We start from the raw sequence: 17,691 nt of genomic DNA, 5'->3' as shown, positions 1-17,691 counted from the left end.
CAAAGGCATTTTGATGCACTGCACCAAATTTGGAACAAAAGACCTTTTTGCCCAGACCACATCACTATCCTCCCACCTGCATCCAACCCCCCCCCCCCCCCCCCCCCCCCCCCACAGACACACACACACCCCTTTTTATATTTTAAGACTGAAAACAGACTGAAAAGCAGCATATCAAGATCAGGCCTAAATCACTCATACAAACACCATATGCATCTATGCCTGTATGTATATACATATGTATATCTATAAATATGTATATGTGTATATATATATTTACTGTATATATACATATTTATATTTATATATTTATATAAATACATATTTATATATATATACACACACATATACATATATATATATATATAAATATACATATGTGTATATATATAAATGTGTACATATATATATATACACACATATACATATTTATCAGTGGCGGGCCGTGCATTTTATACCTGGGCCTTCAGTGCTGTACTACAGTTGAACCTCATTATGACGCCACAGCTACGGTTATTATTTGTTTCGTATAAAAATTAAGCTCATCAGATACAGATACACTAACTGCAGAGTGCAGATACATGAATACGGGCTGCGTAATGAACGGACAATGCATTAAAAAACCTGCGGCGCTATTGCACGTACTCATCCACACACTGAAGAGCACGGGCCATTCAAATATTATTCACATCAGAGGGAACAATATTAAAAAGACAAATTAACACAGTAGTAACGCCACTATCACTACCTCCAGGAAATACACTAAACCGTAGTTCATGTTACTGACGGATTTATTCGTCTGTCAACACCGAGAGGGAAAATGAGTCTACTTGAAAACACATGAATCTTCAAAGTAGATCACTTAAAAACTTAAACTTAACTTTAACACTGACTGGACTTCTACCGCTTCACGTGTCTTCTTGTTGCTGTGCACTGACTAAATGTGTCTCCAGCGAAACATAGGACGTAACAATAGTTCCTATCACATATTAAACCAAACAAAAATCCATATTCATAAAAACAAGTTGTATAAATAATGATATGTAAACAAGCATATTAAAGCTACTCCAGATGTAAAAACAAACGCAGTTCACTTACCAAAGCTGCTGTTCACTATTTAAAGACAAAGTCCATCCTCCTTTCTTTGATTACAAAGAGTTTAATCTCACGGTTGTTCAGTACATCCGTGCGTTTTAGTTCCAGTAAGAAGTCCTTTTCGATTCATGGATGCCAGTGAAGACAGTCGAGCCTCCCTAATTGTATTTCTTGAATACGTTTTAATGCGTTTGAGGGCTGAAAATGTCCACTCGGCAGAGGCAGCAGATATTGGGATTGTCACCGCCCAACATGTCACGCTAGCCCACTGACCAATCACGTATGGCTAGGCCAGCTTGAAGGCTCTGACACGTCAAAGAATACGCCCAACATGTCAAACTAAAGATCTGATTGGTTGAAGACTATGACAATCAACAATATCGTCCCCATTTACTTAAACTGCAAAGAGATTCACTTGTAATTTTGAAGGCCTCCGGGCAGTTTCTTTAACCTAGAGACAACATAGAGGGGAAATCTGATTGGATAAAAGCTCTCCTTATAACAAGCTGCACTGGAAGCAGAGCAACTGAGGAAGACAGTAGCTGTGCAATGAGAAAATAAGCTAATGGGGAAAAATAATTATAATACATGTCGAGTATTTATGAAAAAGTATTAAATTATAAAATAGCTATAACTTTCTGTCTAGGCCAGCAGAGAAGGCCTTGCTGTCCCTGACGGTCCACCACTGATATTTGTATATATATATATATATATATATATATATATATATATATATATATATAAATATATAAATAAGTATAAGTATATATATAGATATGTATATATGTAATAACTATATATAAATATGTATATAAACAGTAAATATGTATATACAGTATACACATATTTATGTGTGTTTATATGTATATATATAAATATGTGTATATATATATATATATGATAAATATATAAATATGTATATATATACAGTAAATATGTATATATATAGATATATCTATATATATATATATATAGATATATCTATATATATACACACAGTATACACACATATACATATTTATATACATGTGTGTGTACACACACATGCACGCACACACAATATAGCGTGTGCGCACGCATGTGTGTGTGTGTGTGTGTCCCTATTTTCTGTAGTTCTCCTCAAGCAGAAGCAGTCAAGAACTTTCGGCCATTTTTTTCGGGGTGTTTGTTGTTTTCACCCAAACAAGAGGCTGTTCTCGGGTCGACGCAGAGACGTGCCCACCAGTCAACCTATGGCTAGTTTGGAGGAGGGTAAAATGATCCCAGATCAGTGTCTGTTTCAGTGTCATGCCATCCCCTATCGCGCTGCTAGGTGCGCGGCAGCCTCGCGATAGCCTCGCCTACTAGAATCAAAGCTCCGTTCGCGAGCTGGATGCTGACAGGCGCGCGGTGCGGTCGTCATGCAAAGGTTACATTGGATCCGTTTCAGCGAGTCTCTGAAGAAGCTGCTTCTCCACCGGACCCGCACGGAGCACAAAATGCGAGACGTGTAGCAACACAACAACGCTCGGACTCGCGCTTACAGGCCTGTTTGGCAACAGCAGGTGTCAAACGATGGACGAAAGTTTGGGATTTCCGCAAACGGCAGTGTGTACGCTGGCTCTTATCAGCGGTAAAGTGGCTTCATGAGTGTCCAAAGTAACAGTGGAAGTGGTGGTGGAAGTTTGGAGGCGACGCCATCTTGGTCGCAGCTCTCCTCGTCCCCAACGATTTCTCAACAACATATAACGGCGACCGCAAAGAGCAAGGAAGGTATATTAGCTCGCCAAGTGCACAACTGACTCGTATCCTCCCTAAAGTGTGTCCTTAACAGGAGAAGTGGACTATTATGGCCGTGTCGAGTTAACGTTTGTTGAAGTAAAAATGGATGTCAAGTTCACTGATGCCGTGAATTGGAAGCCAAACGTCAGCTGTCAGTTCAGTTGATGGCCAGTCTAAGTAGCAGCGAGCTATCCTGTTTGCACAAAGGAAGCGCTAGCTTGTTCTGTGTGTCAGCTTACATTATTTATTGTTACTTGTAGCTGTTGAGGCGATAGCTGGTTTTGTAGCAGTTTGTAACCCCCCCACCCACCCCCTATCAATAGCATCTAGTTGGATATTCAACAACATGGCTATGCATGCATCCATTAAAGCATTAACATGCATGTTCCTACTGCCATAAACTTGAACAGGCCCTGGATTTTGCATTTTTTGGGCAGTTATGGATGCATCTATTCATCCACGTTGTGTTGTTCAGACTATTTACTCGATTTTTGACGAGTTGCTGGATGTGATGTGACAAAACAGTGATCACAAGTGGGAGCTGTTAGTTATATTCTTCCAGTATCGGTTACATGACATGATGTGTAACGGAACTGTTTAGACAGCGATGGTTGTAAATAAGTCGTTAAGAAAGAAAATCCTCGTTATATGGACTGTAACGTTACGGATGTAATCGTGTGATAATTAATCTTCCACCTGAGACATGTTCATACTAAAGTACTGTACAAAGTAATGCTGTAATATGAAGCTCTAGCTAAGGTTATATAGATGAATTAAGCTAAATCCCCCCCCCCCCCTTCCTGTCCTTAGGTAACCTCACACAGGCGTTGTTATGTGCTCTCTGTCTCACTGCTCGTGGGTTTCATAATGTCCATTATGCCTTTTTAGGGCTTGCCCCTGTGCCAGAAGCTATGTAAAGATGACAGCCAGGAAATATCCAATAAGGAACACTTGCAGCAGTAGAGTCAGCAGGGAGCAGAGGACCCCTGTGTGTCGCTCCCTGGAAACTGGTCGTCACAGAACAAGGCCCAGTCAGGCAGCATATATGTTTAATGTGTGATCATCATCGTATGAACATTGTGGTTCAGATTTGCAGTGGTGAGGTCTAGCACTCGGACATCTGCAAATCTGGCTATATAGTGTCAGCAAAAGTCCTGTTTCACCAGCATAAGGAACATCGATGCGATATGTCGTATTTGAATTGGGCCGAATCTATTCCTCATTGCCTCTGAAGCTTTTTGGAAAAATGTGATTTTAGAATATATCTTCCAGCATCCTTATCTCAGCTGGTGTCGGGCTCTATATGCAAGGCTTCTGTGGTATTGGGAGAGTAATTTAGGTCTGTGCAATCAGGCCGTTGTGACGATCTAACTTATGAGATAATAGAAGGGCTGGTTGAAGATTTCCGTGGTGACAAACTGGGAGACTCGCTCAGCCCGGCCTCGACGCTTTCCCCCTTCTGACTTCCCAGTGGTAGAATGACCTTCCTGCTTATGTTAGAAATGCAGTGTCACTCATCCGCAGTATCTTCCAGTATAGCATGAACGTGCATCTTTTAAAGAGCTACCTCTACTGCCCATTTAATCGAATCCATTTATCTGTTTTTACCATCTAATCTCTCGATTTTCTCTAATCCTCCCCCAGAAACTGTCCTCTGTTTCTTCTCTCAGTGCCTATTTTTTTTCTAGTTATTTGGCCACAGAAAAATGTTCAGGGCTCAATTGCTCTCACGCCTTTTTACTTGTCGCCACTGTTTGCTTCTAATGGCAATAATGTAAGCGTCTAACCTTCCGCTGTTGATCCCCTTGTGCCAGGCCCCATGGAGGAGCTGCACAGCCTGGACCCCAGGAGACAGGAGTTGCTGGAGGCCAGGTTCACCGGAGCCGTCAGTGGCAACACAGGCGGCAGCACTGGGAGCACCAGTGGAGGTGCTAAGGTAACCTAAGGAAAAACTGAAGCCTTGTATTTGCGATATGTCGCACACAAACACAGTCGACCCAGGGTCTAAAGAGCCTCTTTAGCCTTTTGTTTGACCAGTGAAGGATTGAAAACTCACAATCTTTGTTCAAAAGACAAAACTTATTTGAGACTACTCAAGAAAGCGCATGCATTGTTTAAATATCAATAACGACAAGAAATCTCCGACCTTCATTTCTACTATCGACACTAGCGACAACCAGTGCTTGCTTGCAGCAGAAAGAATGCTGTAGACAAGTTGTAGCAGCCTTGAGGCTTGTGTTAGTCACTGACTATAACTCCACCATGATAGTTCCTAGAGTCATCAGAAAGTACTGCCTCAGCAACAGGGGCCTTTTGTAGGCAGGAAATAAAAAAGAAACACAGCCGGGTCTCATGGTGGAAAAGCAGGTAAAAGTTCCTGTTTTCTTAAAAAAACGGATGCAAGCGTCTCGTCATTATTAATGTGGTGGAAAAGAGCCAAGTGACACACCTAATAACTGAAGATCTGGATTCCTAGTAGACGTGTCATACTACGGGCCTGCCTCAGTCTTAGTTTATTTTGGACAATATTTTCATATTGTATGTGTTGACTTATTTGTTTGTGCAGGGTCTGGCCAATGAGTCTTCTAACCACAGCTATGGCAGTCTGGGCTCATCTAGTGACAAGGAATCGGAGGTAAAACACACACACAGTCATTTTTGCAATGGGAATGCAACAAAATAAATCAAATATTTCTTACTTTATTACACGGATACCAACAGTGAAGTCTGGTTAGACAAAGTTGCATGTTGTCAGTACATCCTAGCTCTGCCCACTCGTCTTTCTGTCTCTCCCACACTACCTCCACCTCTTCTCTTCTCTTCCTAGAACTCTGATTTGAAAAGAGGGAGCTCCCCTGCCTACTCAGTATGTACTCTTTCTTCCTGCTCAACACCGCCACTCGAACCAGCTTTGTTAGGTAAAACACAAGGGATTTATGCCTTTTTTTTCTCTCTCTCTCTCTCTCTCTCTCTCTCTCTCTCTCTCTCTCTCTCTCTCTCTCTCTCTCTCTCTCTCTCTCTCTCTCTCTCTCTCTCTCTCTCTCTCTCTCTCTCTCTCTCTCTCTCTCTCTCTCTCTCTCTCTCTCTCTCTCTCTCTCTCTCTCTCTCTCTCTCTCTCTCTCTCTCTCTGTTATTTCACATCGATTCACAGACCCCGGAGAAAAAGCACTCGGAGTCGTCCAGAGGGAGGAAAAGGAAAGCTGACACCTATTCAGAGAGCAGTCAAGGTATGACTGACACCTGTGTGCAACAAACCGATATGACGTAGATGTCCATGCCTTACTGATGGCTTACATTACATTTTTGTTCATTTTTCTATGCAGGGAAGACCTCCACACGTGGGCCCAAGATCAGCGACTACTTTGATGTGAGTATTAAAGCAACTCCCGCCATTCCACAAAGTTACAATCCGTATTATTTTGTTAAATGGGTTTTTAAGTCTGCCAATTTTCTCTGCAAAGTTCCAGGGTGGGAATGGTTCCAGTCCAGTCAGAGGTCTCCCATCAGCTCGCCGCTCTCCACAGAACTCGCACTCGGCCCCGGGCTCAATCGTGAGTTTTCCACAAACGATACAATGCCTCACACATAGTTGATGGAGTTAGTTGCACATGAGGTGGATGTGATTCTCTGTGTTTCATTACACGGTTTAAAAATCCCTCTTTGTCTAATAGATCCGACAGAATAGCTCCTCCCCTACGAGTCTGTGTTTTGGTGAGCACAATCCTAAAGCCTCCTCCAGCAAGTGTGTCCAGGTAATGCGATGCATACATTAAACTCTCACACGACACACTTTATTGTATATTTATGAATACATCTCTGCCTGAATCCTTTAGACGGAGCTAACGGGGCTGAAACTTGCCGCTCTGGAGAGCAACAAGAGTCTGGACCTGGAAAAAAAAGAGGGACGAATAGATGACCTGCTCAGAGTAAGTTCAGCATCCGTACACCGAGTTTTGTTGGAGAGTGCATGAAAGGACAACTGTCTAATGTTTATAACTACACAACCCAACTTAATGCAGTCTCTGCTGTCTTTCCCTTAACAGGCTAACTGTGACCTGCGGAGGCAGATAGATGAACAGCAGAAACTCCTGGAGAAATACAAGGAGAGGCTCAATAAGTGCATCACCATGAGCAAGAAGCTGCTTATAGAGAAGGTATCCGTCTTTGGCTGCGTGCACCCTTTTGTGTATTCATCATACTCATGATTGAAAAAAAGAAAACATCTGTATTAAGACATTTTTGTTCCCTTGTGGGCAGAAAGAAAACCAACCTGACAAAGACACATCCCACTGTATATATGCCTAACAGACACTATCGTCTTATCATGTTTTTACAGTTAATGTGTTAGCAAAATATAGAAGATTTGAAACCTATTGCTTGCAAAATAACTGCCTACTTGCACCTGCTACTGACAGAGAGCAACAGCTTCTCCAATAATACGTTGAATATTCTCTGGTGTTTTAGCTCTGCTTTGGTCCAACTCTTGAGGGGAAAATTCTGTCTGTGGGTTGGTAGATCTTTGAATCTCTTCAACAATTCCCTGTTTTCCTCATGGGCTCCACCATTTTTGGGGTTGGAGTTGCAACGAGCTGCACAGTAGCGGTGGGGATTTATTGTACAAGCTACCCTTTTCACAATATGACAGACGTATGACATATCACAGAGGAATACAATGCGGACCTTCCGATGCGCATTCAACCTGCGTTGGATCTGTCACATTGGTCAGCCATCACTCTGTTAGTAAAGACTTCAGTCTGCAGTGTATTTCATACACAAACCAATTAATTCAACATTTGCTTGAAGGTGTAGACACATTTAGTCTGGGTGGAGAGAAGTTCCAGGTGCGGGCTTTTTGTCACTCGTCACATTTCGTTTGTCTAATGCGTGCCTGTTTGTGTGAACAGAGCACCCAGGAGAAGCAGTCGTGTCGCGAGAAGAGCATGCAGGACCGTCTCCGTCTCGGTCACTTCACCACCGTCAGACACGGAGCGTCCTACACAGAGCAGTGGACGGACGGATACGCATTCCAGAACCTGATCAAGTGAGTGACGGCACACACGTGCATATTTGTACCTAATTACAGGAAGTTTAACACGCATCCTTTGCACGAGTATTGCAGCTTTGAACCATGTTAAAAGGTCAGAAACACAGTGGCTATAAGAGGAATTTCTGTGCATGCGTCACTTCACGGCCAGGGGGCAAAGCATATGAAAAGGCTGTTTATTGTCTGCTGCAGTATTTCCCACATGACCCCGTTCCCTATACCACACTGTATAGGCAACAGGAGGGCATCAACCAGCAGAGGGAGGACATAGAGCGACAGAGGAAGCTGCTGGCCAAGAGGAAGCCTCCAAACCCTGCATCTCCCTCCCTCTCGATCGCCTCCACTTCTGAAGCCAAGCAGCGGAAAACTAAGGTGGTCAACGGCAACGACTCGGACCCGTTTCTCAAGCCCTCCTTGCCCCAGCTGTGAGTGCACTGAAATCACTACGTACTGTCAGTGGAACAACTGGAAGATGTTTGACCATAAAGAATGAGGGATGATTGTGCCCTGTTTGTGTTGTGTTGTCTGTAGAACTGTTAGTGGCCGTACATCATAGGCCTCTTTTAGATCTTCTCAATTTTAGTCTTCACAATTCCTCTTCAACTGGAGGCTTAAAAAAAATCATTGCAAGATGACTTTTTTTGAGATTTGTTTGTTCGGAGATTTTGACTTGTACATATTTTATCAGACTGTCGCTCGCTGAGTACCACGAGCAGGAAGAAATCTTCAAGCTTCGCCTCGGACATCTAAAGAAGGTTGGTAGAAGAAATAAATCAATCAATCGACACAACATATTGTGACCATTAGACATGTTTATGTCTATTTAAACGGCCAAAAATGTACATTGAAACATTGAGAATGTAATTTAAAACAATGCGTAGATGGTTATTCATTCAGTGAAATGGCAGCTGGAGTATTACATTGTTTGATTATATTCATGCGTTTTAAGTCCATGGAAGAATTTCACGCGGTGTAATTATTCAGGAGGAAGCAGAGATCCAGGCAGAGCTGGAGCGGTTGGAGCGGGTGAGGAACCTCCATATCAGAGAGCTGAAGAGGATAAACAACGAGGACAGCTCAGCGTAAGTCTACATACACTAACACAACCAAGTGCCAAGTAGCCCAATGGTTAAGGAACATTTAGGTTATTCTGTCAATACAAACATTTAACTAATGGAGAATGCCTTTTCTAGTTAAAAGACAAAATATTAGAATATAGAAGTGCAGTAGTATCGCATTTGAAAAGCGCTTGTTCAAAAGGTGACACAAGAGTCGGGTACAAGCAGTGAACGTAACATGTTGTTCCTCCTCACACAGGTTTAAAGACCATCCTACCTTGAATGAGAGGTACCTGCTGCTGCACTTGCTGGGCAGGGGTGGCTTCAGTGAAGTCTATAAGGTAATGTCTGTGTGGTTGGACTACATTTTCTTTTCTATTCCGTCTCTCTGTGTTTTAAGAGACAAGTGTGTGTGTTTTCTTGTCACGCAGGCTTTTGACCTGTTTGAGCAGCGCTACGCAGCTGTTAAAATCCACCAGCTCAATAAGAACTGGAGAGAGGAGAAAAAGGAGAACTACCACAAGTAGGTCTCACACACAACTAAAGATACACAAAGACAAGACGTTTCTCCAGCAACTCGCACACTACTTTGACATTTATTTCCTTCCAGGCATGCATGCAGGGAGTACCGGATACACAAACAGCTGGACCATCCCAGAATAGTCAAACTGTATGACTACTTCTCCCTGGATACTGACACGTGAGTCACCTCCGACCCCTGCCAGCTGCAGCGCTGCTTCTTTGACATATTCTGGTGTTCTTTACCACCCGGCTCTGGGTTAATAAGCATTTCTACAGTGGCTTTAAAACAACATGGCGCACATTAGGAAGATTCAAACCTTCCAAAAGGCCCTACCCAGTAAATATTCAAATAATGCACGAGTTGGTTGTATTCTGCCTCTAGGCTCTACGTCAGTGCTACACATAAGAGCAAACATCACAGGGGTGTTATCAGATTGGGAAAGAGTAAATAGTAAAAGCACTTCATCCTCATCCACATGCCCGGACAATGGAAGGTTTAGTTGTTAACTAAGCATGTGAACTTCAGTCAGCTGCTCTCAAATGGAGTTAAATGTTACCATACTGTATATCTGTTCAAGTAAACGGATGAAAACGTCTATATGTTGAGCGTGTGCCCGGCTCATATTGTACCATGTTAGCAAAGCTTTCCAGCTCGCATTCCCGACTGGAAACTGAAGTCCGTCTCATTCAGTAGCAGAGAGTCCTGACGCTGACCCCTGACCTCCATGCGGAGGAGGGGGAAGTTGCCTTCAGTCTTTCCAGCTCTTGAAAGAAACTCTCCGTCCTCTGCCCTCGCAGGTTCTGTACGGTTCTAGAGTTCTGTGAAGGCAACGACCTGGACTTCTACCTGAAGCAAAACAAGCTGATGTCAGAGAAGGAGGCCCGCTCCATTGTCATGCAGATTGTCAGCGCCCTGCGCTACCTCAACGAAATCAAACCCCCCATCATCCACTACGACCTCAAACCCGGTGGGCCATGTGTTCAGAACTGTTCTGGATGAATCATACGTGTAGCTTGATGTATTTGATCTGAATCCTTCGCTGTTTGTTCCAATCCTTCTGTCTCACACACTGTACTGAGTCTCGTGGTCTTGTGTGGTGCGCAGGTAACATCTTATTGGTGGATGGTTCTGCATGTGGAGAAATCAAAATCACAGACTTTGGCCTGTCTAAGATTATGGATGATGATAACTACGGTGTGGACGGGATGGACCTCACATCACAGGGGGCAGGCACCTACTGGTAAGACACACACACACGCACACCAATACACTACATAGACTGACATAGTAACGTGTGTTAAAGCCTCTTTTATGGTCAATCTGAAAGGTTTGACACACATTATCCGTTTTGTGTTTTTGACCATTTTCTTGTAGCATATTGCAGAACATCATTATCTAACGGACAGTGGGTTGTGACAGTATTTTTCAAGGAATTACTGAAATTCCTACTACTTTTCTCTTTAACATTATATGAACTAGATTGCGTTCTGTGTGTGTTTCAGGTACCTCCCTCCAGAGTGTTTTGTGGTGGGGAAGGAGCCGCCTAAGATCTCCAACAAGGTGGACGTCTGGTCTGTGGGAGTGATCTTCTTCCAGTGCCTCTACGGACGCAAGGTACACTAAACATCGCCGCTACACTGGAGAACGCAGACAAACTCAGAAGACCATATACACCTATATGTATTTTTTTTTCTTAGCGAATATATTTTTGCGGTTCCAGTGACAATAGTCGAGGCAATGGAAAAGACATTGGGTCGGTGGTGATTTTACGTTTTTGTTTTCCCAGCCGTTTGGTCACAACCAGTCACAGCAGGATATTCTCCAGGAAAACACCATCCTCAAAGCCACAGAGGTCCAGTTCCCTGCTAAACCACAGGCTAGCACAGAGGCCAAGGTAGCACACACACACACACACACACACACACACACACACACTGCTATGTATATGTAAGCTCAATACCATGTCACAAAAATGTCACCGACCGAAGATAATGACATTTAGCTGCAGTCCCGTGGTGTCGGAATTATCAGAAAAATGAGTTCTTGATCATATTTCATGGTTCATCTGATACGTGATTATTATGCCCCCTGGCTGGCTACTACATATCCTTGTGACATGTCTTATTTAATGATAGCACAGGCCTTTGTCACATGGTTATATGATATTAAGCTGTCCTATTTTTTTTTTTTTCACTTCGGGTAGCTCTCTCTTGGCATCCCTGATTAAATGCCCAAAACATTAAGGTATATCAACAAATTCCAAACGGCCATAAAGCAGCCCTCCTGATTGCTACTGTAATGTATAAAGTGGGATATTAAAGGGACGGTACCCTCGGTCTGAACAACAAAGCAAAGTGAGATGTCTGTGTGTTTATCACCGTTCTGCCCAACCCTTGTAGGCGTTCTCTCAACTGAGTTGAGACATTGGTGTGTTGCAATTTAAGTATTAATGTCAACCACAACTTTGTTTGTGGCTATTTAATGACATGTAAACATGCTGGAACATCTCCATCATCTATAATGTGTAGCTGTGTCTTTGCCTCCAAGTAGACAAAAGGTAGAATTTTTCAAAGTACATACATTGAGTCTACAGAAGCTCACAGCCTGCAGCTCTTTTTATGATATGTTCTGATCTGCAGGCATTTATCCGGCGCTGTCTGGCTTACCGCAAGGAGGACCGGTTTGATGTTCACCAACTGTGCTCGGACTCCTACCTCCTCCCTCACATGAGACGTTCAAACTCCTCCGGCACCCTGCAGCCCTCCGCCTCATCCCTCCCTACCTACTGACTGGCTCTCTCGCATGATTGACAGGACCCTCCGGCCAATCTCAAGGCAGGATTGTTGGAATCTGAAGATAATGGATTTTTTTACCTGAGCTGTTTCCAAATGGACGAACAAGCAACAGAGCAGAATTAAACGGAGAACATGAGATGGAAAAGAGTGAAGAAGTGCAAGAGGGATACTCCCTTTGCACACGCTGTCCAAAGTTGTGCCCGAGAACTCGACTGTGTGAGATAAGGGAAAGAAGATAACTGGAAAATAGAAGGGAGAGAGAGAGCAGGGCAAGCATTGAAAGAGAGGCTCAGCATTGTCTGGAGCCAGAAAAGAAAGTGATGAATCTAGTGGATTTCTGTTATGACTTTATTAAATAAACCCGTAGGAGACATTTCAACAGCTATAGGAGCACTAAGACGCCATTACCGAGTCCACCTCTCTTAGCTCTACAAGCATAGTACATCTCACAAGATGGCTTAGAATTTCTTTAACTTAAAGCTGCTGTTGTCGATGTTCTCTTATTGCTGATTTGAGGGTGGCATTGAGCAGCAGGAAACTGAATAAAAAGGGCGAACAGGTGTGCGTTGCAGAGAAGGTGTGAGTGTCTGAGCATCAAACATGGCTACCTGCTCCAAGTAAACTCTGCAATCCATTGTTATAAGGCACAGAATGATGGTTACATCTCACCGAGTTTACCCTTATAATCTTGAAAGTGATTAACTTAAAAAAAAAAAAAAAAAGTTCCAGATAACATGTCTGGGGTTGATTTGCACTTCCGGTCCAGGTCGTGGTGATCTGGTCTCGCACATTTGGCATGAAGTACTACAGCGCGGGCTGGTTCTGAATCAGCCCGCGCTCGCCAAGTCCTCCGTTCACATTTGTTCTTTCGTTGCAAAGCAATTCAGATCAACTGCTGGGTTTACGGGAAGTAGGTCTGTGAATCTGTCTTAAATCATTTTTGTTGTTCAGGTAAGAGTCTTAAGTATTACAGTACCATGTTTTCCTTGACGTCCTCATCAACCTGACTGAACTGAGCGACTGGATCAGCTGTTACTGTACTGCAAAGACTCGGGACTCAGAATCTAATGTACATTTCACGTGCAGGAGACATTACTCACTAGCAAATCCATCATAACGAGGCTTATCCTTGCTTCCCAGTGTCTCACTCTGCTCTGTTCATTTGTGTTTCCTCCTGAAAGCTGTTCTCAGTTTGCTGCTATAAATTTTGCTTTTAGTTTGTGACGTGTGAATGGTTTTTGCCTTGAATATGTGCACACTTGAACTGTGTTAAGAGGAACAGTCTCCACAGCTCCTCGTCTGAAACTGCCCCCACGCACACACTGTGCTATTCGGGGTGTGCAACACGTTCTCGTGCCACCGACGTCAATGTCCACATGGGTTTCTGTTTATTTTCAAGTCCAACACGCATCACATGGAGCAGAACGCTGTGTAGGGAGGAATGAATCGCACCTGTTCATGCCAGTAGAGGTGGGCACGCTCCCCAGTTGGCTGTGTTGCAGCATGAGTTACTGCAGCTAGAGAGCAAGTGGATATACCCAAATGTTGTCGTCCTGTAAATAAAACACCTGTACGTTGTTGTGACATTATAAACCCTCTGAAATACACGCAACGTGGACTCTGTGCAAAGCACGTCTGTCAGATGAAAGACAAGCAGGGAGCAGTTAATGGCAACTTGTGGGCGTTTTCATCTTCTCGCTTCGCTCTCGTTTTAATTGATTCTTTTTAAATGAGTCATTAGATGAACAAAATAACCCAAACAGGGATGTAGTTTCAGAAACATGACGGGCAGATTAAACTACAGGAAGTACCTGCTTACGGCTTGCTTTCCCCAAATGAACGCAAGTGATGAAGAGCAATGAAAAAAGTCTTTGTTACTTTTTGGCACTTGGGTGCAGTAAGGCCTGAAACAAACTTCTCCCCTCCGGTCAAACATTTATTTTTTCTCCCTTCTATTTGACAAAACAACTCTAGAAAATAGGTGCTATAGCATCAAGTGCACATGATTAATGACAACCTTGTGTAGACGGATGTAAGTACAGACATTAGTAAGCTACTTGCAGCGGTGTGCGACGCGAGGCCACGGTATTCAGATGCAATAAAGCTTCCCTTATTAAGTCTTAATTCATGCGCTGTGAGTGACCCATCTATCCTGTGGAGGGTTATGCGATGTTACTAGAATGAGCACAGTAAGATGTGTGTGTGGGGACATGTCGTCCACCCTTTTCCAGAAGACTATTGGACCCCTCCAGTTCTTGCAGTTAATATCAAACTAATATAAAAAGGTGAGTGAGGTCTTCAAACAATCTATATCAAGTCAGCTAACGTAACTAATATTCATAGGTAGATCGTTTTGGAATATCTTTATCACTTTGTAAACGTCTTATTGCCTAACTATAAATATAACTAAATTCCATAAAAGTGCATTGTTTATTTTTACTTTAACTGTCAGTTGTTTTGCAAGTTAAGACGGGTGCTTTTATTTGTCACACTTTTACATAATGTGGCTTCAATGGAGGACATCTGTGAAGAGGGAGCGTCATGCAGACCACCTGAGACGTCTCTGTGCTGAAGCTCTGAGGTAGGATCCTTGTTCTCGTCAGTAAAGCAACTAGCTAAGCTATTCAGTCAACATGTATGCCTTTTTATTGGTAGACGGTTTAGAATATTAATGCTTTACTACACTGACTTTGTGACATTTTTTTATAGCATATGTGTATATTTATATATATTTGTATATATTATTGCATGCTTTACGTTGATATTCTATGATAATCCTTTAGTATGCTTAACTTGAATTATTTATGACATATAGTTTGTTATTTTTAATGGCATATTATACAATGACATTACTATTCAATGAGAATAGTGAATAAAATATGCCTTTTATGGCGTACTATACTATGCCATTTTTCATTATATTTTTATGACATACTATACTGTGACATTTGAAATTATACAGTATATTTAGTTTTTTATACCATACTATGACTTTTTCATGACATAATATACAATTACTTCTTATTCACCTTTTTTCATGATATACTCAACATCTACAATGACATTTTATGACAGACACTATACTATGACACTTCATGGCATACTATGCTATGACATTTTTTATGAAATACTACTTTTCTACACTATTACTTTTTCCATGACTTTTTCATGACAAACTATGACTTTTGTATGGCTTTTTTCATAACCTACCATACTGTGATACTTTTATGTCATAATACATTATTATTTTTGAGATACAAAATTCTTCTGAAACAGGACCATTGTTAATCGTATGGTGATGTCGCCACCTACTGCTGAAATGAATGATTGCAGACTAAACCTGCATCACCTAGTCGGATTTAAGATTGTCAATTTGAGATTTTGTGGTGACTCTGATACAATGTTCTACTTGTCTTTACTTCGAGACAAATTTCAACTGTATCTGAACAATATCTGTCATCGAAGAGGTCGACATTTTAACGGAACCAAAAAAGAAAGCGGAAGAAAAATATTTCTTAAGATTTTCATACAATCATTTATTAAAGCTGTGCAGATAGAATCATGCCCTTCTCCAATTAAAACAAACAAATAAGTTCATTGATAAAACAAGCGTTTATGTGAAACTAGAGCAGGAAACCACCTGAATTGTAGCCTCTGACAGCGTGGGAGATGTATGAGAGTCAGACCTACATTTTGGTCAGCCTATCTGTGAACGCCCACGCTATAAACTCCTCCTTTGCACGCTAAAGCCACAACAAAGCAGTACGAAATTGTATTGTCTCGGTTTTCTGGTTAACATTTTTTTTTCTTCCGTCTCTATTATTCACGTTTATTGCTGTGACAGTTTGCAGTAAATGGAGCACTGTGTGAGTAAACCTGCCTCATTTGCATGAAAACTACTTTCCGGTTGATGGATGGTGGCCAGAGCCATTTTCATTAAGGGTATCAGCCCGCTTTGGCAAGAGTTGTTTTCAAATATTTGACAAATTATGGGTCCTTCAGTCACAAATTGAAATCTCCATGAACTGAACCAACTGTATTACAGCAAGATTTATTTCAAGTATTTCACTAAGAGAGAACGGCTGTTTCAGACTAACTGAGGCCAGAATAACGGGAGTATTCTCATGGAGGAACAGGGTTTCAGCATGAAGTGGACTGATAACCAGCTCACTGTAATGTTTCGTCGCTCCAGCCAGTAAAAGAGGCCTTTTTTACCATGTGAAGCACTCTGTGTATAGACAGACGCCTCCTCTCATTCAAGCTGTAGTCTGGTAGTCAGACACTGCCCCACATAGAACAACAACGGGTCACCATGAAGTTAAAACAACTGGTGTCTGCGGTGTGAATGTGCTGTCAATGTGCAGGGGCAGTGGGTAGCAGTACTTCCTGTTGATGTTTTTAATGTGTTGATAACCAGAATAGAACTGCCAGGTGCCATCGTTTCTCTGTTTTAGAACCACTGAAGCTTCCTATGCTGTCAGTTGGCTTCTTCATGTCTGTTATGTGTAATTTCTTAATGTTGGGAATAGAGGTGGTTGAATAGTGCCTCTCCAAGGGTGATGGTGCTGCAATAAGCTGGTCTGGGTGCCCTTTTTTTTTGTTCCTGGTGGCAACTAGCACAGGAACTGGCACAGGGGGATTGTTTTGGCCCGCTGCCACAGATCCACAGGTGTTAGATTACCTGCCACGTCTCAGAGGAGATTGATGCTCCAATCTTACTCTGCAGTATTATTTGTTTTCCCAAGAGAGGGTAATGTAACAGCATCCATCTGTCGTAGTTATGCTCTCTTCTTCTGTTTTAAAAGACTAGGAGAGTCGTGTCCAGATGGTTATTTGCACTGGCCAGAGGCACCATTGTGTGTTTCTTACCCTGAGGTTTGACAAGCTTCTCAATGGAGGTATTGTGCTGATGTTTCTCTCTGGTAGTGGTGATGACTAATGGCTCTTCCCCTGGTGTTTGGAATGTCCCTCAGGTAAGGGTGGTGTCTAGACAACCATTTCCAATGGTGTCAAGTCACAAATGAAGCTCTGATGGTGGAAAGGGTGACCGGGGTATAGGGAAGGTAGAGACCCTGTGTATGGCCAGTGTGACCAATCCCCCCCCCAACACATGTCGAATGGGCAGTTCTTGATGTTTACAGATCTTTCCCTCAATACCCTCATGCACCAGCATAGGGATTTGGGGCAAGGAAGAAAAGTTACTCTCTAATATGACTGGGAGTTTGAATACATCATTTAGTTGGTTTGTTTTGAGATTAGTGTTTTGAACCAGGAACTGCATATCAGCAGCAAAAGCCTGTAGTCTATTCATGTCCAGCAGATGGCAGGAAAGCACACATCTACCAACTTATTTACTAAAAGTTTGAATAAAAGTGATTTGTTGAACAATGAGGCAATGTCATCTCTGGAGTGGCA

General features: G+C 42.4%; 1 protein-coding gene across 2 annotated transcripts; it reads left to right on the top strand.

Moving 5' to 3' along the window:
- The first annotated feature begins 2,494 nt into the window (after positions 1 to 2,494).
- On the top strand, positions 2,495 to 13,844 carry LOC306706665 (serine/threonine-protein kinase tousled-like 1-B). 2 transcript variants are annotated; one of them, XM_079173817.1, is made up of 22 exons: positions 2,495 to 2,847; positions 4,671 to 4,792; positions 5,423 to 5,491; positions 5,684 to 5,722; positions 6,008 to 6,083; positions 6,180 to 6,223; positions 6,324 to 6,407; positions 6,528 to 6,608; positions 6,690 to 6,782; positions 6,900 to 7,010; positions 7,761 to 7,897; positions 8,134 to 8,325; positions 8,589 to 8,655; positions 8,885 to 8,982; positions 9,218 to 9,299; positions 9,390 to 9,481; positions 9,569 to 9,658; positions 10,279 to 10,448; positions 10,586 to 10,721; positions 10,984 to 11,095; positions 11,268 to 11,375; positions 12,121 to 13,844. In XM_079173817.1, the coding sequence occupies exons 1-22, from the start codon at positions 2,721 to 2,723 to the stop codon at positions 12,268 to 12,270; spliced, it is 2,280 nt and encodes a 759-aa protein (XP_079029943.1). In that variant the 5' UTR covers positions 2,495 to 2,720; the 3' UTR covers positions 12,271 to 13,844. The 2 variants fall into 2 exon arrangements, with proteins under 2 accessions (XP_079029943.1, XP_079029942.1); XM_079173816.1 differs by having other exon boundaries at positions 6,318 to 6,407.
- Positions 13,845 to 17,691: the final 3,847 nt, after the last annotated feature.

Source organism: Pholis gunnellus (genome assembly GCF_910591455.1).
Source record: "Pholis gunnellus genome assembly, chromosome: 14".
Taxonomy (NCBI): Eukaryota; Metazoa; Chordata; class Actinopteri; order Perciformes; family Pholidae; genus Pholis; species Pholis gunnellus.
This window is presented reverse-complemented; position numbering and strand designations above follow the sequence as displayed.